Source organism: Gracilinanus agilis, chromosome 4, assembly GCF_016433145.1.
Source record: "Gracilinanus agilis isolate LMUSP501 chromosome 4, AgileGrace, whole genome shotgun sequence".
NCBI lineage: Eukaryota > Metazoa > Chordata > Mammalia > Didelphimorphia > Didelphidae > Gracilinanus > Gracilinanus agilis.
Window position 1 is genome coordinate 197135157 of NC_058133.1, and position 22601 is coordinate 197157757.

At 42.1% G+C, this 22601-nt stretch overlaps 2 protein-coding genes across 3 annotated transcripts; one reads left to right on the forward strand and one right to left on the reverse strand.

Moving 5' to 3' along the window:
* Nucleotides 1-1200: 1200 nt before the first annotated feature.
* On the forward strand, nucleotides 1201-11793 carry UBE2Z (ubiquitin conjugating enzyme E2 Z). Its single transcript, XM_044672793.1, has 6 exons — nucleotides 1201-1480; nucleotides 2769-2956; nucleotides 5286-5397; nucleotides 7027-7139; nucleotides 9530-9620; nucleotides 11334-11793. The coding sequence occupies exons 1-6, from the start codon at nucleotides 1415-1417 to the stop codon at nucleotides 11502-11504; spliced, it is 741 nt and encodes a 246-aa protein (XP_044528728.1). The 5' UTR covers nucleotides 1201-1414; the 3' UTR covers nucleotides 11505-11793.
* Nucleotides 11794-14432: 2639 nt separating this feature from the next.
* SNF8 (SNF8 subunit of ESCRT-II) lies at nucleotides 14433-22329 on the reverse strand. 2 transcript variants are annotated; one of them, XM_044671911.1, is made up of 8 exons: nucleotides 22227-22329; nucleotides 21931-21981; nucleotides 20220-20358; nucleotides 19381-19485; nucleotides 18087-18159; nucleotides 16996-17137; nucleotides 16079-16153; nucleotides 14433-14659 (listed from the first exon to the last, which is right to left on the reverse strand). In XM_044671911.1, the coding sequence occupies exons 1-8, from the start codon at nucleotides 22278-22280 to the stop codon at nucleotides 14522-14524; spliced, it is 777 nt and encodes a 258-aa protein (XP_044527846.1). In that variant the 5' UTR covers nucleotides 22281-22329; the 3' UTR covers nucleotides 14433-14521. The 2 variants fall into 2 exon arrangements, with proteins under 2 accessions (XP_044527846.1, XP_044527847.1); XM_044671912.1 differs by lacking the exon at nucleotides 21931-21981 and having other exon boundaries at nucleotides 22227-22328.
* Nucleotides 22330-22601: the final 272 nt, after the last annotated feature.

Here is a 22601-nt window from a genome sequence, read left to right on the forward strand (position 1 = left end):
ATCCCTCCCTCCCTTTTCCCCCAGCAATCCTCCCTCTTTTCCCTTCATCTCTTTTTCTTCTCTCTTCCCATACTCCCTTCTCCACAACAGTCCTCCCTCTTTTCCCCTATCTCTCTTCCCCTCCTTTCCTCATCTTCCCTCTCCCCAATTCTCCTTTCTCTTCTCTCCCCTCCCTCTTTTCCCTTTCTCCCCTCACTTCCTTCTCCCCTATATTCCCTCACTCCCCCCATTCTTTCTTCTCTTATCCCTCCCCTTTCTCTTTTGCCTTCTCTCTCATCCATTCTGTACCTTAGTCACTCCCTACCCCTTCCCACACTTTTCTTTTTTTCCTGGATCTTCAGTTCCCTTATAGCAGGTATATACCATAGAAAGGGTTGCTACAGCCTTTTCCCTTGCCTTTGTTCCTGGAGGACAGTCCCCATCCAATCCTTGAAACTTTTTGTTCTATTACTATTCCTTCTCCCTTCCTCTTTCCCTCGCCTGCTCGAGCCTTGTTAATTCCAGTATCTTGTATGTTGATGCTTCATAAAGAAATTTTATTCTAACAATAGAACCCTCTCCCCCATCCTTAGAAATTAATTTGCCTTTCCCAACCTTTGTAACTTCTTAATCAAACCTCCTGCTACCTTTCTGCTACCTAGTTGTCTATCCTGCTTAAACTAAATCTATTTAAGTGATTTCCTTGTTCCTTCCCATTTGGGCATGTTTCACCTGGGACGTTCCTTGGCTTTAACCTCAACTGCCCCTAATTCTGGAATGAGGCCCCAGGAACCACTTGTAGAAGTCTTTGTATTTAATCTTCACAGTATATAACTCCCAGTAACCTCAGAAGAGCACTCTTCCCCCCTCCATCTTTTCCTGAAGATAAATCTGTGGCTCATTCCTTTGGTCTGGTTCCTGGACAGAAGACTATATCTAGCCTCATCCCCCACTAGCTTCCTACCACCTCCTAGGAAGAGTCTCTTCTTTGTACACATTGTTGTAAAGTAAGCATGGTAATTTTCTTGTGTATCATTTGGAATTTGTTTCGTTTCTTTACATTCAAGTTTGTTTTTTAGTTGGTAACATTTTCATTGAAAACAAATTTATTCTGAAATTTTTTGCATCTGGAAATATTTAGGAGTAACCACTGAATTGTCATGTTAATAGATTTTTTCACACTGAAATCTGATGCCTTTGTGATCTTCCATTTTTCTTTTTCCCACCTCCCCCGGATGAAATAGTGCCTTGTTTGATAACACTTGGTTTTCTGCTTCCCTACCAACCTGAGAGCCCCTGGCTTCTCAGCCAGTGCAAACAACTTGTATCATGCACTCAGTTTTCACTCCTCTTCTCATTGATTTCAGCTACTGTCTTGCTCAAGGGCTTTCCCACCTTTACCCCTACCTCCCCTTTTTTGTTATACAGAGACATCATGTCCATTTATAAGGAGCCTCCGCCTGGAATGTTTGTTGTGCCTGATCCCCTTGACATGACTAAGGTAGGTGATTCCACTGGGGGGATGAGTACATGCTTTTGCCTTGACCTTCATATATAAATATACTTGTCTATCAAATCGAGGGAGGATAGTCATTGCCTGATTTGTCTTTAGGGTCTTGATTAGTTTGGTATACTATCTCTTGCAACATTAGCAGCAGTAAACATTTAAGTTCCATGCTGAATGTCACAGAATGTATTAAGTATGGGGGGGGGACCCTACAAAAGTTAAAACAACCCCAGTTCTGAAGAAAGCACCATGAGACTTCAGTGAGTCTAAGCCTAAAATCCTCAGGCTGGTAGACACTTAGGCTTCTTTGCTTTCCCTAGCCCCACCCGTGGAAGTAGATTCACACCTAAGCCTATGTCAGGCAGAAATGAGTTGCTTAAAGAGCACACCTCTGGTTTCCATTGCCTGCAGCAAAAATGTAGCCTGTAAATTGTTGGTTTGGTCTTAGTTACTTTGAATAAGCTTGGCTTTTAAATTGATTTTTTTTTCTTTAATGTGGTTGAAAATGTTTTTATGGGCATACTTTGTCCCTAGTAAAATGCCAGGGATATTACATTGCCCTTCAGGCCCCAGAATTTGTGCCTGTTCAGGCCAGTTGGATTTGCTATTTAAGATGGTCTTGGGGGGAGTTGGGGGAGAAATCACCTGGGCAATGTGTGTGGGTTCAGTCTCTACAAGGTATTTTCCAAATTCTCAACAGATGGATACTTCTGAATGTGCTAATAGTATGTCAGTCTGAAATAATTTCAGATTCCCAAATCTAGGGAAGGAGAATTTGGTTATTAATTGTGATTGTAGATTACAGAAATCCCCATTTCTGAGATTGAAGCTAACTTCTTGGTCCTTTGAAGGCACAATTGTATAATGCTGCTATATGGTTTTCCTCTTTGCATTTCCTTTCCCCACCCCAAACCCCTATCTAAATTTGATCAACAAGAGAGGAATATGATGAGTTAACCATCTATCTCACCACCAACTGACCTGTTAAAGCATCCAACCCTTGTCTTCTGTTTACCATGCCCTTAAGTGTCACAGAAAAGAAGTAGAATTTTGTTAAAAGTTCTAGGTAGAATTTTTGTCTGAGATGGAAACTTTCCATATTCCTGGAAAGCTTTATAAATAAGAACAAGGTATCTATTCCATAGGATGGGGTTAACCAGATTTAAGGGACTTTGTCTTCTGGCATGTGCAGTGATGTGGGTATGGGCATGGGAGGATTGGCGGTGGGGGACACTACCACACAGTTTTGAGATGGTGCGCAAGATGGGCTTTTGTTTTACAGATTCATGCATTGATCACAGGCCCATTTGACACTCCTTATGAAGGGGGTTTCTTCTTGTTCGTGTTTCGCTGTCCTCCAGATTATCCTATCCACCCACCACGGGTCAAACTGATGACAACGGGCAATAACACAGTGAGGTTTAACCCCAACTTCTACCGCAATGGGAAAGTCTGCCTGAGTATTCTGGGGTAAGAGGAGACTTCCAGTTAGCTGAGCTGGGAGCCAGAGACTCTTGCAAGCTATTTTAGGCTGTGGATGTCTATTCTGCCTCTCTCAATAAATAGCTATAATATTTTTTATAGTTGGGTAAAAAGTTGCTTCCGATATTGGAAACCATGTCAGATCTCAACTAGACTCATAAAAATTCTAGACTTATATTGTTTGCATATTGTCAATCCCAATCTCAGAGTCCCAATCCTTGAGATGGTTAGAAATTCAGAACAATGATATGGAAAAAAAAAATACTGACCATGGATTCAGAGGACCTAGGTTCAAGTCCTGCCTCTGATCCTTTCTACTTGTATGTCCTTGGGCAGATCACTTAATTTCCATGGGCTGTAGTTTCCTTGCCTGTAAAATGTAGTTGTTAGGCTAAAGGTCATCTGAGGTTCTTTCCATTCTGTAGCAGTTTTCCCTTGTTGCAGATATAAAGGACTTTGAAAGGTTCCTTTTTCTTTGGGGAGTCAGGAAAGCGGGAAAATTGAGATTGCTTTGTTCCATCCCTTCCTGTGACTTGAAACCAGACCCACTTCCAGGCTTGTGTGGCAGCTGATCCTGGGAGCCAGAGTATTGGGCCATTGGCAAGACCCATTTTTTTTTTTTTTAAACCTTTCAGAGATTCAGAGTGGGTAATGGCAGTAGAGTAGACAGAAGAGGGAGGATTTAAAGAGACCTATTATTATAAGATAACCAAACCCCAGGGTAAAAACAATCAAGTGTTCTGTTATTTGTGCAAATGGAAAGGATAATCCATAATAGTTATTAATCGAAAAATTGTTTCTGTTTAGAATCACTTTCCTGGAAGTTTAATATAGATATTACGTCCTAGGTATGTTTTACTTAGGCCAATACAAAGATTCCATGATCTGACAACCAAATGACAGCAAAGTTGGGGAAGGAAAATGGTAGAGAACAGAGTGACTAAAAATTGCTGGGTCCGGGGAGGGACCACTCTGAGACTTGAAATTATTTCAAGAGCATCCACAAAATGGAAAATTCCAATTAGGTTCTGGAGTTAGTTGTATTATTAAAACAGGCTTTTTTTTCTAACAGAAAGTGTTATTTATTGACCAGGGACATTTAAATATGAAGAATCTCTATTTTGTTCCAAGGTCATAAATCTCTTGGTAGATGAGAAGGGTTTTGAAATGGGATCACCAAATTGAAAGCCAAGAATGAGCAGGAACAGCTAGGTAGATCACTAGATAGAGAGCCAGACCTAGAGATCCTGGTCCTGGGTTCAGATTTGACCTTAGATACTCCCTAGCTTTGTGACCTGGGCAAGTCAGTAAACCCCAATTGCCTAGCTCTTACCACTCTTCTGCCTTGGAAACAATACTGATTCTAAGACAGGAGGGAAGAGAAGGGTTGAAAAAAAAAAAATGAGAGCAGTGCTGGTGAAGGGTGCGGTGGGGTGACTTTTGAAATCAGCCATTTTGATAAGGCTAATGGGAAAAATCACTTATATTTTTCCTGTGATGCTTGCATTTATGCCCCAACCTCAGCACTTTCTTTGCCTTCTCAGGCTGAAACAAATATGTCTTATGTCACTTCTTGTTTTCTGCCTTTATTTTTGCCGACTGGATTGTGGTCCACACAGGTTTAGCTGTTGCCTAACCCAGGCTCCTATGAAGGAAAGGAAGTCTTTACTTGTTTTTCCTTTTCAATTGGAAAATTCTTCTTGAATATTACTTTCTTTGAGTTTTGCTTGCTATAACTCTGTAGACCTCAGAGAACCCTTTATTCCCTAGTGTCCAAGTATGGACCAGGAACCCAGATGTACCTATTTTTGGCTTTATCAACTTCACCCCTGCAAAGGGAGGACTGTGTGCTACTCTCTTCTTGACTTGACACCCTGTCAAAAAAAAACAAATGAAAATTATCCACTCTTTATACATAATTCTTTTCCCAAGTATTCTGAGTAGTATCGGCTAACTTTAACATTGATTATCCGTGGAGGCATTTTTTAATTGACCATATTTTCAACTTAGTCTTTTCTTCTGTGGCTCCTATAAATCAGAACCCTTGATCAGGTGAAAGCCCATTAGAGTTATCCTGCCCAATTTCTCCACTTTTTTTTCCTTTCATCTGCTTGTTGGCTTTGAGATTGACTGACTTCCTTTTTCAATGGGGTAAGATGGAGGCTGGGAGATTCCAGTGTTAATAGTGAAAGAGAAACGTTGAGTCACACATGGTCTTGTTGCCAGGCCCCCAAGTACTTTTGTACAGGCCTGAAGGAGCCATTCCCAACTTCCCCAGCCTCACCCTCTTCCCTTCCCCCTTTGCTGTGTTTTGCAGTACTTGGACTGGCCCTGCCTGGAGCCCAGCCCAGAGTATCTCCTCCGTGCTTATCTCCATCCAGTCACTAATGACTGAAAACCCCTACCACAATGAGCCTGGCTTTGAGCAGGTAAGCCGGCCTTCCAAGTGGGAGACACTTATTACTTTTAATGAGTTTTATGGAATCTGAGACCTTAAGAGGGGAGGGTCTTTTTTTCCTTTTTCTAGTGCTCTGTTTGTTGCCTCCTAGGAGAGTATGTGGAACCATAGTAGAAAAGGGAGGTAGTTTGCATGTTAAACAAGTTAGTAGATTTGGGGCTGGCAATCATTTCACTTCTGGGCACCTTAAATCTCTTATTGAAGAGACTTAGATATTCATTAATAAGTGTGACAGTAATGAGATCTGTGTAGTGTGCTTTTCAGCTAACTTATATTAACCTAGTTAAGAGTTTATTTAGTAAAGGTATTTGGAAGATTAGTTTAGAATTCTTGAGGGATTTTTATTTGTGCCCAGATTCATGTCTACACTACTCCAGACAAAAGCTTGAGGTGCTTCCTAGAATTTATACTGAGTTCATTCCTCTATTTTGGACTTTTGATGCCACCTAATTTATTTTCCACAGAGCCAAAAGGATCATGAACAAGGGTGAGAATGGGATTTTTTTGTGGAAATGTGTTATTTATTGCCATCAAAAATAAGGTCAAACAACAAACCTAAAAGATGGCAAACCAAAGTAGGTTGTTTAAATTAGAGTTTAATTCAATATCAAATGTCTTGAATTTAGCATCACCCAAACTACAGGGGATTCCTAGACTGTTGCCTATTTTAAGAATGAAACAAATTCATTCCTTACCCTAAAGCAGAGAGGCACCACATCTTTCTAGATAACATCATCCTGCCCCAAATGATCCCAGTGTGTCTTAATTTTAGAGGAAGAAAATTATAGGATGGACCTCTTTGTATTAGTTGCAGCTGTTTGGAAATGGTGTCTTTCCTAATTTAGAAGAATAGCCTTATAGGTTCAGTAACTTTTATAACACCTCCAGATCTCTCTGGCTAAGACTGGAACTGTCCCAATGTTTTGTTTTGTTTTTTTCTTTGCTAGTCAGAATGGGGCCCCTGAATGGTAAAAGAGTGATGGGGAAAAATGTCTTCCTCATTCTTGGCCCCCCAGCAGCACTATTGGCCCCCATATTTACCCAGACTTCCAGATAGATATTTCTGATGGGGTCCTTTTGATGGATTTGCAGTAGGGTCATCTGTGGTTTGCTTTGCCATTGTCTTCCCTTCAATTAAAAAAAAATTAATAGGAGTAGAGACTTGCTTGAAAATATGACAGAGAGTTAGCAAGAAGCTTCCTGTCTTTCCTACCATTGTAACCTCTACTACCGGGAGAGGTCAGTTTTGTTGCCCTGCTTTCTTGATATAGTGGGCCAAATTGCACTGGTTAATACCTATCCAGTCTTTATCTGGCTGGACTTCTTTCTTGAGACTGGAGCCCAAGATGGCCAAAGGAGCCTTGTTAGGTGAACATGTAGCATATTTTCTGTTAGGGAGCTTGGTATCAAAGGTGGAAGTAAAAAAAGTAGGGGAAGAGAATAGTTTTTATAGGGCTAAGAATGCCACCTACTTTGCATCTTTTATCTTCACCTGCTCCTGACATGCAGTGCTTTCTTCTTCAACCTCACTCCCCAAAACTTCTTTTGTTTAATATGGGCACCTTGAATGATTATTAATGCCATTTGTCTTTTACCACAGGAGAGACACCCAGGAGACAGCAAAAACTACAATGAGTGCATCCGGCATGAAACCATTAGAGTGGCAGTCTGTGACATGTTGGAAGGGAAGTGTCCCTGCCCTGAGCCCCTAAGGTATATGACAAGCAGAGTGGCTACATTTTTGGGGACTCATTGATATTATGAGAATCACAGGCCCTCAGGATGCAGTGCCTTCTTGCATAAATCAGAAAGCATTTGTTAAGTATCTACTGTGTGTCTGGCACTGTGCTAAGTGCTGAGGATGGCCCCCTGCTCCTAAAAAGACAAAAAAACAGCAGCTGTTCTTAAGGAGTTCACAGTCTAATGGGGGAAATAATATGCAAACAAACAAGATATATACAGGATTAAGTGGAAATAATCTTAGAAAGCAGCTAGGTGGCATGGTGGATAGAGCACTGGGTCTGGAATCAGGAAGACTCATCTTCTTGAGTTCAAATCTGGCTTCAGATACTTCTAGCTATGTGACCCTGAGAAAGTCATTGTTTCCCTCTGTTTCCTTATCTGGCAAATAAGGTAGAAAAGGAAATGAGTCTTTGCCCAGAAAACTTCAAATGGGGTCAGGAAGAGTCAGACATGATTGAAAACTACTGAATAACAATATCAGAGGGAAGGCATTAACATTAAGGAAAACTGAGAAGGTCTCTTATAGAAGGTGGGATTTTACCTAGGACTTAAAGCCAATGGGAGAAGATGAGGAGGGAGAACATTTCAAACATGGGAGACAGCCAGTTAAAATGCATGGAGTCAGAGATGAGTGTCTCATACAAGGAATAACAAATAAGAAAGCCAAAATCATTGGATTGGAAAGTAAGCAAGGTATAAGTGGACTAGACAGGTAAAAGGGGGCTGAGTTATAAAGGGCTTTAAAAGCCAGCAGATTTTATATTTGATTCTGTAGACAATAGAGAAGCCACTGGAGTGGCTTGAATAAGGGAATAATGTGGTCAAACCTTCATTTTAGGAAGATCACTTTGATAGTTAACTAGTAGATTATTGCAAGTTCTGAGATGATGAAGGCATGCACCAGAGTGGTGGTAGTATCAAAGGAGAGAAAGAGCCATGTATCAGAGAAAGAAATGAGGTTCATATTTTTGAGAGGAGATGGTCTACTTGCCGTTCCCCAGTTTAGCACATCATCTTACTTCATCTCTGCCTTAAACAGGATGTCTGACTCATGCTGAGAATGGCTCTATCCTTACCTGTCTCTTAGAATCTTTCACTTCCTTCAAGACTCAGTTTATGTGCCAACTCTTCTGAGAAGCCATTCCTGATCCCTTTTGTGCTTGGTCCCTCCTCATATGATCACATGCACTTGTTTGTGAACAAGTAGAAAGGAAGCCCTTTGAGAGCAAGGATTATTCCTTTTTTTTTTTTTTTTGTACCTCTGATACCTTGTTTATAGTAAGTGCTTAATAAATGCTTATTGAGGAGCAGCTATGTAGCACAATGGGTAGAGCACCAAGCTGGAATTAGGAGGATCTGGGTTCAAATATGGCCTCAGACACTTCCTAGCCATGTGACCCTAGGCAAGTCACTTATCCTCCACTCTCTCTTAGAACTAATACCAAGACAAAAGACAAGAGTTTTTTAAAAATGCTTTTTGAATTTGAATGGTAAGAGAACTTAATATTTGTGAATATATTTGTTCTTGAACAGTTAAAAAAAATTTAAAAGCAGGTGAATGACATGTAGGCTTTTTGTGAATGTTGGAATGTATGGAAAACAGTGTGATCTGAGACGAAGGACTCAATCAAGGAAAACTTCCAGGAAAAGGTAGGGATGGGATAGTGATGGCAAACCTTTTAGAAACTGAGTGCCCAAACTGCAACCCTTACCCCAGGCATTCCCCTGTCTGGGGTAAGGTGACAGCTCACACAGGAAGCACCTGCTGGGCAAAGGGACAGGTTATGTGAGAAATGTCCACAGGTGCCCGTGGAGAGGGGGAAGGGAGCAGCTCCCTCTGGCACATGTGTCATAGGTTTGCCAACATGGGGATAGGTGAACTTTGTAAAAGAGGTTTCTGTAGAAATGGGGAAATGATTAATATGGAGCATTGGATATACTATCAGATTTTGGTTGAAGCATTAATGGTTTTTCTGAGTGACTTTTTTTCTTTTTTACTCCTTGTTATAAGGAATAGTCTGTAGGCCTGTGAGGAAAGAGATATACCCAGAAATGGTGATCAAAGTACAAAGAACAATACAATTTCATTTTTAAAAGCAGAGGTGGTAGTGAATAAGCTTGGGGTGGGCAATGGGAAACAGATTGAGTTAAGTCTCCATGCTGTTCAGAGTTACAGTCATTCCAGTGACTACACTACATGGGAAATTAAGTGTTGACAGGGCACTTACTAAATTTGGCATCTTCCTTCAATGACCTTTTTGCCAAGGGCTGAGGTGGGAAGTTGGGGTAAGTGTCTAATCTAACTATAAGGGAAGAAAATTCTTCAAGCCCATGACGCTGTGTTTATCTTTGTCTTCCAGGGGTGTAATGGAGAAGTCCTTTATGGAGTATTATGACTTCTATGAGGTGGTGTGCAAAGACCGACTACACCTCCAGGGCCAGACAATGCAGGTATAGCAGGCTTGGTTGGGACATGCTTGAACAGGAGGAAGGCAGGAAGGGAAAAAAGGAGGGAGGAAGGAAGCTGACCAAACCAGAGATGGCATCAACCTCCAATAACTGAAAAGGAGAGAGAAATAAAAGGACCTACCAAAGAAGGCCTGAAGGGAGAGACTATATATAATTCAGTTCATGCCTTTGAAGGAGTGATAGTCAATTGTTGGCTCTTAGATGGGGAAGAAGGTCTTCAATGTGAAGGAAAATAATTTTTTGACCTTACCTTGATTTAATTTTTTTTATTGAAGATAAGCACCTCTTCTGCAACTTTAGAGGCTTAGAGCACTGAGAAAATTATAAAGTTAGCACCTGGAGAAGAGGTGAGTGGGTAGGAATGAAGCTGAAGTCTGAAGGAGGGAAAGTTTGGAATATTTGAATATTTCAGTGCAAGAATGGAACAGGGGCATTAGGGATGTAGCTCTGGGAAGTGAAAAAAAAAGTTTCTTATTACTGTAGAAAGCCATAATAGAGATAGATGTTGATGTTTTGAGAGGAACAGACAGAAGTATTTGGCTAGCTCTTGTTATGACATTAGCAGGAGGTCCCTAATTGGTCAGTTATGGAACCTATCAGTTCTTGACTGTTCTTTGTGAGATATCCTATCTCTTTAGCATTTCCAATTTTTTCTCTTTATGGCTGGTCAGTTTCTTTCCTGTTTCCACCCTCTCTCATCCTCTGAAGTAGGTTTTGAAACTTCAATGTAAAGAGCTACTCTGTTTCTATAAAATGGTTTGTGATTCCTGACCCAGCATAATAAAGGCACAATCAAGGATAGAAGGAACCTCTATAGAGAAGAGGAGGAATCTTCATAGGACGGAGTTGGAGGGTCTGCAAATATAGAGATAGGCTCTATTTTTTCTAGTGACTAGGGTCATAAACTTTAAGCATTTTAATAACTAGGTGAACTTGAAAAGGTGTTATTCATTCTGACTCTCTTGACTTCAGGAATGAGAGATAATCTTCATCCTTTCCTGGGGATATATATTTGAAAAAGTCAACACTTTTGGGGGTAGTTAGGTGGTTCAATGGACAGAGAGCCAGGCCTGGAGATAGGAGGTCCTGGGTTCAAATCTAGTCTCAGATATTTCCTAGTTGTGTGACTCTGAGCTAGTCACTTAACCCCAATTTCATAGCCCTTAGGGCTGTTCTGCCTCAGAACTGATATTTGGTTTTGATTCTAAGACAGAAGCTTAGGACTTTTTTTTTTTTAAGTCAACATTGATGTGAACTATCCAAGGATTATGCAACTCCAGACTAACATTCTTTCAGTCCTCTTCACCTGTTGTTTACAGGTATGCATTTGGGAATTTAAGCTCATTTTAATGTATTTGTCTTGAAAATATCGCCTGCCAGCATGGGGAAGGGAAAGAGAGGAGGGAGGGAGATAAGTTGGATCATGTAATTTAGGAAAACTCATGTAGAAATTTGTTATTACATGTAATTGGCAAAAAGAAGGAAAAAAAATATCTGTGGGAAGGTAAGGGGGAGAAGGGGCAAAACTTTGAGAAAACTTTCCTTAAACCCAAATGGGAAACGTTTTTTGCTACCTGTGGCCCTCCTCAAAAGAGAAAAGCTGCTGAGGAGCTACCCCAACTTCTATGGGTCCTCACTATTGTCTCTGAGATGAACAGTTTAAATCTGACTTTTGCCCTTTCTGTCTTCCCTCAGGACCCTTTTGGGGAGAAGCGGGGCCACTTTGACTACCAATCTCTCTTGACTCGCCTCGGGGCAATTCGCCTGAAGGTACAGGAGAAACACCAGCAGGACAGTGCTGAAATAGACTCTGACAGCAGTTCATCTGAAACAGAGACAGACACACAGGGGAGCTCAAGGGCCTAGACCTCCCCAACCCTATCCCTGGGATGGAGCGGCACCACATCTCCCTCCAGCCCCAACAGCATCCTGCCTGAGGCAAGAACCAAGGACACTCAGACCCCAGGGTGGGAGTGGGCTGTTTGCAACTTTCTTGGCATCCTGGTACCAAGGACCATTTTCATCCCATGCCTAGGGCCAATCCCAAGGTACTGATACAGGAGAGCCTGGAGCATGGTTCTCTGGCAAAAACTGACGGACATTTCCACTGGGGCAGTTTGTTGGGGATAGAAGGCAAAGACTACAACTCCCAGAGGGGGTTGCCCTGAAGAATCAATGGGGATACCAGGAGGGAGGGCAGGGTCAAAGGGAGTGGGGGGGTGGGGAAGAGGGGAGGGTGTCACATGACCTATCCAGTTGGTTGTCTGGGTGTCTGTCTTTCAGTCTTGAAGCTGGGCCTTTCCCCTGCTTAGCCCAGCCCAGCCTAGTGTAACCTCCTGGACCTCATTTCCTGTCTGCCACCATAATTTTGTTTTCCCTAATTTATAGTCACTGTTCTAGACAGACCAAAGAGAAAGAACAGTGGTGGAGTCTGGGCTACTGGTCAGAAAGCTTTACCTAGCACCCAAGCACCTTTCCCTCCTGCCTCTTCCCCACTCCCCTCTGCTGCCATTAGATGGAGATTTGATTGAGACCAACAAAAGGTCTTTGCAAATCCAGCGCAGGCGCCATGGAAACTGAAAATACTGTTTGTTCCCACAATCACTGATTCTCATGGAAAAGTCCCCAACGCTGGCAGCTGCTGTCCATTTGGGGTTAGAACCGTTTCACGGGAACGGTTTCTTCTGAATTCTTACCCAAACAACAATATTTTCCCAAGGGGATTGATGTTCTTTAAGGAGTGGATTGTCCATCTACTCCCCTTGGTGTTTGCACTCCAGTCTATGGTTCCCTCACAACTTTACAGTACTTTGGGATCTGGGGGAAGCAGTGATGGCCAGTAGCAGAGGGGAAACAGTTCTAAGACTGGAGGGCTCTGTTCTGGGCCGTGCACTCTGCCAAATTTTGACTCTTGGCAGGAGAACCATCAGAGGGGAACTCATCTGGCTCAGTTGGATATTTGCAGGGCTAGTTCTCATTCTCTCCAGCTTTATTTAGCTGCAAGGATCCTTCTGGCTGGTTAACACAGAAAAGTATGCCATGGGCACTGTAGTGCCAGGCATCTCCCCTTCCTCTTTTGGCTCTACCCCATGCTTCCTACTGTATTATGTTTCCCCCTAGGGGCATCATCCACGAAGCTGTCCAGCTAACCCTAAAGGCTTTGGTCAGCATCTTAACTACCTGTGAGGGAGAATGACTGGATTCTGTGGAAAACAAAGGTCAGAGTTTAGAGGGCCTCTGCCTCATGAGTCAGATAATATATACTTTAGTTCTGGGGTTCTAGAATAATCTAGAACTATATTTAACCTAAACACTTAGCATTGTGGGGATGGAGCTTATTGGGCAACAGGGGGAGAATTCTTTGGAAGAGATACAGAACAGGAAACAAAACAGGGTAAAATGGGCTTGGGGAGTAGGAAGAAAACCATAGGCAACCATTAGTCAAGGCTGGTTGTTATTCCACTCAAAACAAGTGTCAAGGCTGCTAGTCTGCCCAGATGTGTAGGTCTGGGATGAGCACTAGACTCAGGCCCCCAAATTCCCTCAATTAGAGCAGATGTAGGGTTGTGGATGAGTGCTCTTGGTCTATAGATGCAGTGTTGTCCTTCTGCCATTTAAGTGTTTCTACTTCCAAACGACAATCCTCTCCCTGATCCTGCCATAGGCAGAGCACCTCTGGCATTGTGGCCCAACTTTTATGCTCTAATCTTGAGTTGAGAAAATATATGCACAGAAGTCACTCAAAGAGACATCTTTATATCTGACTGTACATAAATGATTTTTTGTGCAATAAAGTTTGTTTTGGCAGAAGGAGGTTGCTGTGGGTGTGGAAGGGGCCATTAGGACCATCTCATATAGGCAGGATACTTAGTCCTGGGTACGACTTGTTGCCAGACAAGTTACCTTATCTGAAGATGATGCAGAAATCCATGAAATTGGCAGGGAGCTCTTCCTGGAGGAAAGATGGAAGAAGGGGGAGTGCCTCAACGGGTTTTAATTAGCAGCTGTTAGAACCTTCGCCTGAGTCTGCTGGTTGTGCTCCACTAGGGGCATGGTAGTGGTTCAGTGGGATAAAGGCTATCTCCGATTTAGTCAGGCCTGTGGAAACCCTAACCCAAGTCTTACATGGAGAAGCTGGGAGGGTAGTAAAAGAAAATGGTTGTCTGCCTAAAGGACATTTCTGTCCCTCAGCTGCTGCTCCAAGTAAGAGAGGAACCCCTTTGTAGATAATCCACAACTGCTCTGGGCTAATATTTTGGCATAATAACTCCTAATGTGGTGAATGAAGATAGTTCTGATGACTCCAGAGGAGCAGAGTCATCCAGCTAATTTTCAGCCCTGCTGCATCCCAGGCAAAATGCTCATCTTCCTTCAAAGTAACAGAAGGAATAAAGCATTTGGGCTTCTCAGGCCTTTCCTAACGAGTCAGATTGCTCATTCAAAGTATAACTAAACGGGATAGGAAGGAGTTTGATTTGGCAAATTTGTAAATGACATTCATTTAGCTAGTATAAAGTAGCTTGCTTCCTTATAGATGTTTACAAAGTACTTGAACGAACATCCTGGGAGACAGAATCTAGATTCCTGGCTTAACTCATTTAGATCCTGTACCTACGCTTCTGTGACTCAGTTTCCATTTCTGCCCTACCTCTTTCACAGTTACTGTTATAACAGTGTTTTTGGAAAATACATATAAAAATACTAGAGATGATAGTGATATCAATAATGTCCCTCCATTAAAGGAAAACCTTAGCTATCAAAAAATCCTTGAGGAAGAGAGGCAACCTTGGATCCTTTTCCTTATAAAAATGTTTATTGTTCAGGCTCTCTTGGTAGATTCTTGCCCTCTTTCCATTCTCCCCACTGTTTTGTTCCCCCAAGAGTCAGGGGAGGGCCTCCCTGGCTTCCTCAGCTGTGATCTCCTGGGAGTATAGGTCTGTGAAGAGAGCTGGCAGCCAGTAGTGTGCCTCCCCTGGAGCCTGCAGGTCCAGCCAAGCCAATCCTTCTTTCAGTAGGTGCTCCTGGGGATAGAACAGGCAAGAATTTTAAGAAAAAGATAGTAGGTTTTAGTGGACCACAAGGCTTTAGGACATGCCTTATAAGAAACAAAAAAGGAGAGGAGGAAAGGCATGCCTTGGTAAGAACATAAAATAGTGTTACATTCTGGGTACCAGATTTTGCAAAGGACATTGAACAACTGGTCCTTCTCTAGGATAGGACAATCAGGATGGTGAAGAAGATTAGATTATGCCAACCAAGAATCACTTGAACCTAGAAGTAGGTATTAACCTGGAGAACAGAGGGAGGGGAGATGGCCAAAATCGTTAATCTTCAAGAATTTGGCATGCAGACATGGAGGAAAGTTAGATGCTAACAAGGGTGACCAGGAGCAGAGTCTCCAGAGGCAGTGCAGGGAGGAACCACAGCCTTGTAAGGTAGATAGTATTATTAACCTTAGGTTACAGATAAGGAAACTAAAACCTATGGAGGTGAAATGATTTGCCCAGCAGCATAAGAAGTGGAAGAATCAAAATTCAAACTTGGGCCCTGATTTTTAAACCCAGTGCTCTTCCTACTACACCAAAAGATGTGTAGAAGGTGCTCCGAAAAGTTAAAAAGTGATAAATGTATATGAAGGGAAGAATCTAGGACCATCAATCCTAGAAGTGGATCTTGGAAATCAGTCAATCTAGTCTCCTGCCTTCCTATTAATGTTCTTATTTTATAGGTGATCTCTTTGGAGCCCATGGATGTTAGTTAATTGGCTAATCAAAAATCACCCAGCTAATTAGTGGTAGAGACTAAAACCCTGGGACATTGGTATAAAATTTTATTACACATATAAACTTAACACTTCTGTGTAATAATATGTCTTCTTAATTCCCTTCATTCTTAAGACAGTGTTAGTTCTGACAGACACACCCACACATTTAGGTACTCTGATGCTTATCCTAGGGTCAGGCTTCCTTAAGATTAAGAGAGGTTCCCAATGGCAACCTACCTTCCTGTAGACATTGTAGGTTATATAACTTGGGGTTAGTCCCCATTTATTTCCTTGGAGCTAGAGTCCTTAATTTTTTTGTGTGTCATGGCCCACTTTGGCAGTCTGATGAAGACTACCAATTCCTTCTTAGAATATTTTTAAATGTATAAAAAACATAAGGCCGCAAAAGAAAATAGCTATATTGAAAGTTATCAAAATATTTTTGAAAACATTCCTAGGCAGCAAGTTAAGAAACTGCTTTAGAGAATCTTAGGGTTCAGTCACCACTAAAGAAAACAAAAGGAATTGTACAAGAAAGGGAGCCAATGGACAACAATACACAAAGCCCAGGACCCTGCTGCTACCACTCCTCAAAATGAACTAAAAGGATGAATTTCCCAACCTAGAACAGGTACTTTAGGGCCCCATGTCTCCTAACCTTTCTAAGCATACTTACCAGCACTTGCCGAGCTCTCTCAGTCTCCCATTTGAGACTTGCTTTGATTTCACTGACTGTCACGTAACCATTTTTCTGGAAGGAGGAAAAATAAGGCTCTAATCAGAAGGGACTGTATGCTTCCTGGCATATTGCCTCCTCCTGACCTTCCTAACTGGCAGTGTTTTCTCTATTCTAGGAACAAGGCCCTGGAGTTAGACTGCAGGTAGAGAAAATAACTGGGCATAGTCCAGAAGGGGCACAGTCATTCTTGAGTTAGAAAGATCAAACCCCAAGAACAATAGGATGGTTGGCAAAATGTTGGCTAATTTTGTTCTGGGAGGTAGAATGGCCAATTATACTTCTACTTCATCAATTTACTTTAGGGGAAAATTGGGGAAGGGACTGTTGGGATGGCTGTCTATGATCTCATTTGTTATTTTCCACCCACAAAAAAAAAATCTGCCTCTTCATGAGTATTTACAAATAATTTATCATTTAAAAACATGTATTTAGAACTGAAATAGAACTGAGAGGCTAAGTCCAATTCCTTCTTTTTACCGATAAAGACACTGAAGCCTAGAGTCACATAATAACAAGCATCAGGTTCTGACTATAGAAACATTGCTCTTTACACTGTCCCTGGGAGCAGTGGTTTAGTGGACTTGCTTCTTGAAGCAAGCCCCAGATTGGATCCCTGCCTCTGATACTACAGACTGTATGATATCAGGCACATGAGAACTTCTCAAATGCTCTGTGGCTTCCCTAAGTCTAGAAGTTGTAGAGAGCAGTGGAGGAAGTCTCACGGAAGGAAGAGTTCTTTATACCAGTGAAGTTCCAGGCCCCCATTCTTTATGTACCTGTTAGCTAAGTAATCTACTCTTGATTAGCAAATCTAGTAAGTGAGGAAAGGAAGGAATTAAGGAGCTGGGGGATACCTCTGCCAGCTGCAGTACCACAGTATGATCCATGTTGAGTTCAGCAGGGACTGACTGGACCAGGTAAGTGCCTCCCACAGGAATGATGCTGAAGCCAGTGCCCAGAGCTTTCAGTTTCTTGATGGCTCGGATAAGGTCATCTCTGAGAAGGGAGAGAAGTGATCCAAAGGTACCTGCCTGGCAAAACCAGCCACTCCTACCCTATAGTCCTGTCTCTAGTTTGCTAGTGTGAAAGCATGAAGGAATCCCAAATGGCTTAAAATACTCCAGGGCTAGAAGAGTTGATCATATATAATCCCACTCAGCAGAGGATCCAAACTTCTATCTCCACTCCTTTCCCCAGCCTATGAAGAAGACATCTTTGGCCAGTCATAGAGAAGGGAAGTCCGGGTTTGCTGGTGTGCTTACTCTATCTAATGTCTTAAGGATTGCTGTTTTAAGAGCTGCTTGAGCCTCATCCATTCACACTTTCATTCATTCATATGTGATGAACAGTAGGTCTGAGCAATATGGATGGCTAGCAATCCTTTATTGTACCCTTTTCTGAAGATCTACTGTTCCATGATCTCATACTTAGGAGCTCCTTGGGAACCTGCCATATATCAATCACTATGTATAATATAAAATCAACCTCTTATCCTCTCCCAAATTAAGGTTAGGAATGCCTGAGGTTGAACTGGGAATCATAAACTGGTATTTTTTAAAAATATGTTGTTAACTGCATTTCAATATAATTGGTCTCCCATTTAATCCTATAAGTATTTTGTTTTTTTAAATTAAAAACATTATTTTAAGGAGGAGTCCATAGGCTTCATCAGAATGCCCAACATACAAAACAAAAAAGGTTAGAAACCCTTGTCTTGGGTCAACTAAGTCAATTTACATCCCATGATATACTCATTTATCTCTCTTCCTTTATATCTACCCTGGTCTCCTTTGCCAGAAAGTATATGGACAAGAAGAGATGAAATTACCTAATAGTTAAAACAGTTCTTCAACTTCTAAGCAAGACTACCTAAACCCAAGGTGATTGCATCTGATCTTTAAAGATCTGTAACCTCATCCCCAAAGGAAATGAAGGAAATACCTACTGGCTGACATCCTGAGCAAACTTGCCCCTTCCCTTCAACACCTGCTGGTGTAGCTCCTCCAAAGTGATCAGACCTAAGGGGGTGGGACAGTACAAATCAGGTGGAAAGAATCCCTGTATAAGCAGCAGCCATTCACAGGGTTCACCTTAATTACTAAACTTGAACCTGACAGTATCCTCCTTCTTAGTTACTGAGCTCTTTTGGCCCTTCTCCCATGAAAATAACCAACCATTGGTAGGTAATAGGAACTATTAGAGCCAACAGAACTGAGGCATTTCTTAAGGATCATACATAAGACCAGATAATAGAAAATTAAAGACAGCATTGCCTCTAAAAAGTTAAAAATATTTTACTAACACTAAGGCCATAGCCATTCCCAGCCAATGGACACACAGGTATCTTGGCTCTCTTAACTAAGGATCAAGAGCCAGCCTTCAAGTCAGGAGGAACTGGTTTCAAGTTCTGACTCTACATGTTAGCTGTGTGATCCTGTTTAAGTAACTAACCCTTTCAATGCTTTGCACAGTACCCCAGGATTGCAAGTGACAGAGAAGGCACAGATCTGTCTTGTTGGAAGTATTGCCTCACCCAGGAGTTTCCAATACCAATAAAATCCCAGGTCCATGTTCAACCTCCTGCCTTAACCAATTTATGCACAATTAATCCAATGTGGTCAGTAACATGGTAACCCCCTGAAGACTTTCTGGAAACCCCTGTCCTGTTAGCAGTTTTGGAACTGACTTGTCACATGTCCAACAGCCTGACAGCTAACCCAGCATGGCAAGGAGAAGCAAGGCTGGATTGGCCATCCTTTTACTATCAATTGGGAAGTTTGCCCAGAAAGATTACATGACTTTTTCCAGGTCATCATGTCATGAATTAAATCTGACCTATATCAGAGGCCTCTTCCCTGCAACAATTAGAGATTGAACTGTCAAAATGCTATGAAGAGCAAAAGATAATCTCCTGTCCTTGGATGTGGAGACTTAAAATGGAGTGACAATGCCTTCAGAAAAGTTTTTTAAGATATAAAAAACAGGGAGCAGTTAGGTAGTATAGTAGATAGAGCACCAGACCTGGGTTCAAATCTGACCTCAGACATTTCTTAGTTGTGTGACCCTGGACAAATTAACCCCAATTGTCTAGTCCTTGCCACTCTTCTATCTTAGAACTGATGCTAAGACAGAAGGTAAGGGTTAAAAAAAAAAAAAAGATCTAATCAGGGACAGGAATAAGATGAATCTGAGAGGCAAAGTATCCTATAACACTCATCATTCAACCACCTTTTCCTCACCTCCATTCCGATGCTTTAGTGCCAAACACACTTCAATAATCTGAACACCCAGCTCATAATAAAAGTCTCCAACACCCAACATTTCAGACCAAAATCCTTTTCCAGCTAAGGGAAAGAAGCAGAAAAGCCAAGGTTATTCTATCACTCTATGACCTTCAAATTTCCCTTCCTACAAGAAGCCCTTCAATAACTTTGCTCACTCTTTTCCCCAAAAACCCTTTAACACTTATTTGGTGGTCCCCATTATTAGATAAACAAAATGGTATAATTAAAAAAACATTTCTACTTGATTTAGATTTTAGAATGTACTGCAGGAACACAGCAGATGACTCTTCCTAAATCAATATGGCTCAGATATAGGTGAAAATGAGTTTCTGTAAACATAAAAATACTGACTGACTGATAGAAGAGATAACCTGGAAAAAGCTGAGGAACAGAGTATTGAAAGAATATTTTTTAAAAAATCTGATAATACAAAATAGTTTTGGCAAACAACCCACCTAGTTTATACAGTATTCTATTTTCCCCCCTTCTAAATTAACAGTTCCTTCAGGCCAGGGGCTATCTCTTCCCTATCTGTTGAAGAGCTCTTTAAGGGTAATAAGACCCTGTAGTTCTCCCCATAGGTGTTACTCAATTGATAATACCCTTCCATCCTGGAATTCTGAGGTGTAATGGGATTCACTAGAGCAGGGGTCAGCAATGCATGGCTCTTTCTGCAGGAGCCATAAAGTCAATTTTTTTTTTCAGGTGCTGTTACAGGAGCGCGCACTGTGAGTACTGTACAGCTCTCACAGCCAAAAAGGTTGCTGACCCCTGCCCTAGATGAAATGTCTTACAGGCCAAAGGATCAACCCCAATGGTGGCACACATGTCCTGGAACTGCAATCGGAACTGAGGATTCTTCCGGATTTCTTGCTTGTGTTTGCTGGCAAATTCTTCCAAGTTGGTCTTGAACATGTCCAGCTGCTTTGACATCTATGATAGAATGTGAAGGGCAACCCAGTTAGGCAACAGGCAAGTGTCAGCATTGGATTCTTGGCCTAGAGGCAGAGGGAAGGCTGAAAGTACTTAGAAGAGTCCCATTTAGGTCTAAAACCCTGTTTTCTGTTCTTACCTCTCTCTCCTCTGCTACCCCCTTTTCTCCACTCTTCCACTCTTCCACAGGAAGAAATGAATCTGTGGTTGTTATATGAGATTCAATTGGTAAAAAATATTTTGGACACATGGAGCTTCCACTATTAATAAGTCAGGGAAGCACTAAACTTAGTCATGAGTTAAAGGTATTTTTGATTGCTTTCCAAGGCCACATAAAAGCAATTTGGGAATTATGCTGTTTTTAAAAATTATATATATACTTCTTTTCCTGTATCTTTCACACTCCCAGTAGAAATGCCTGGTTTATTTCCCCAGCTGACCTTCCCCCAACATAAATTAATATAAGCCTTTCTTAAGCAAGATGTTTAGAAATTTTAATTGATTTACATCTGTCATCTTTAAAAGAATCAGAATTTCACAGAGGCAAAGAGTAGTTTTTCTGACCGTTCAACTAAAATATTGGCATGAGCTGATTATAAGGGCATTTATAGAAGTAGGTTATACATTTATAGGGGGTAAATCAGAACACGTTTATATATGTACATGCTTTATAAAACTTAAATTCATATAGACTAGTCTTTTTTTTTTTAAACCTTTACCTTCAGTCTTGGAGTCAATACTGTGTATTGGCTCCAAGGCAGAAGAGTGGTAAGGGCTAGGCAATGGGGGTCAAGTGACTTGCCCAGGGTCACACAGCTGGGAAGTGTCTGAGGCCAGATTTGAATTTAGGACCTCCCATCTCTAGGTCTGACTCTCAATCCACTGAACTACCCAAAACTAGCCTATATGAAGGATAGGCTAGTTTTTGAAGATAATAAGAAATTATTTTCATTTCATATACATATACATTTCATATACCTGTTACAGTATTTTTGGTCTGCAAGGTTCATGATACTTTTGTGAGTACCTCTGGGTTGTAGATGTGTGTAATGGGTGTCTACCATTTTAATAATGCTTTTCATCATGTTAGACTTTATTTGCAAATTTCCCCTTCCATGCTATCTTCCTCCCTCCCCACAATACATAAAAATCTCATTTAACTGAGAGTGAAAATTGAGGTATATCCAGTCTGAATTTATGACTTTCCCAGGGTCACTGATTAAATGAATGACAGTCTTTTTGAACACGGTTATTCTGTCAGCACCTTTCCAGTAAGCTTAAAGGTTGAGCTCCAGAACAAAGAGACTTCCTTTTTAGAAAGTCAGTTAAATGAAAGCAAAAGCTTAGGCCCTGGAGCTCTCCAACTACGGCAAACTAAAACAGCCTGCTCCCCTGAACCCTGCTGTGGGTTCAAAGTCAGAGATCTAGGATTAAAGGGCCTGGTCCTGATAACGTGGTTATTTTCCATAATCGTCAGTTTTCTCATCTGCAAAAGGAAGGGATTGGCCTAGATGATCTTCAAGGTCCCTTCCAGCTCCAAATTCTGTGATTTCATGATCCCAACCAGCTCACCTGGGCCAGCTGGTCCTCGGCCAGAACAGTGCCCCGTTCCTTATATTTGGCCTGTGGGAGAATAACATTAGGATGAGCCTGCGAGTGGAGCGGTTCGGGGTCCCCTCCCGGCCTGGGATAACCGGCACCGCTGGGGCCGGAGAGCAGAATTTGAGAGGGCAGGGGCCTGATTTAGGGATTGCCGAGACCGAGGAAGAGAGGTCTGGCCTGGGGAAGTGGGGTAGGGTGGGGATAACCAGCTTCGGGGACAGAGCACGAAAGGGGAGCTCGGTTCTCGGGAGGCCCGGGGGCGTCACCTCGGCCAGCTTCTTCTTGGCAATGGCGCCGGCGCCCACCCCGCGGCGGTGCATCCCTGCCCACACGCCGGCCTTTCGGCCGTTCCAGTTGAGGGGATCAGCCAAGAACTGCTCAATAAGGAAGTGCCGGCTCCTCTACGTCATCTCCCCGCGCCGGAAGAGAAAACGCGCGACGTCCGGCGTCCGGCGGTCTGGCGTTCACTGCTTTATTGGTCTCGCGTGGCCAGTATTCCCCTCACCTAGACCTTGCAGGGACCGTCCTAACCTTTTTTTCTGTGCACACGCTGAGCCTCTATGTGGCCTTTTATCCTTTCATTGATTTATTTGTATGTTCATTTATTCCCATCCCATTCAGTCATTCATTCATTCATCCAT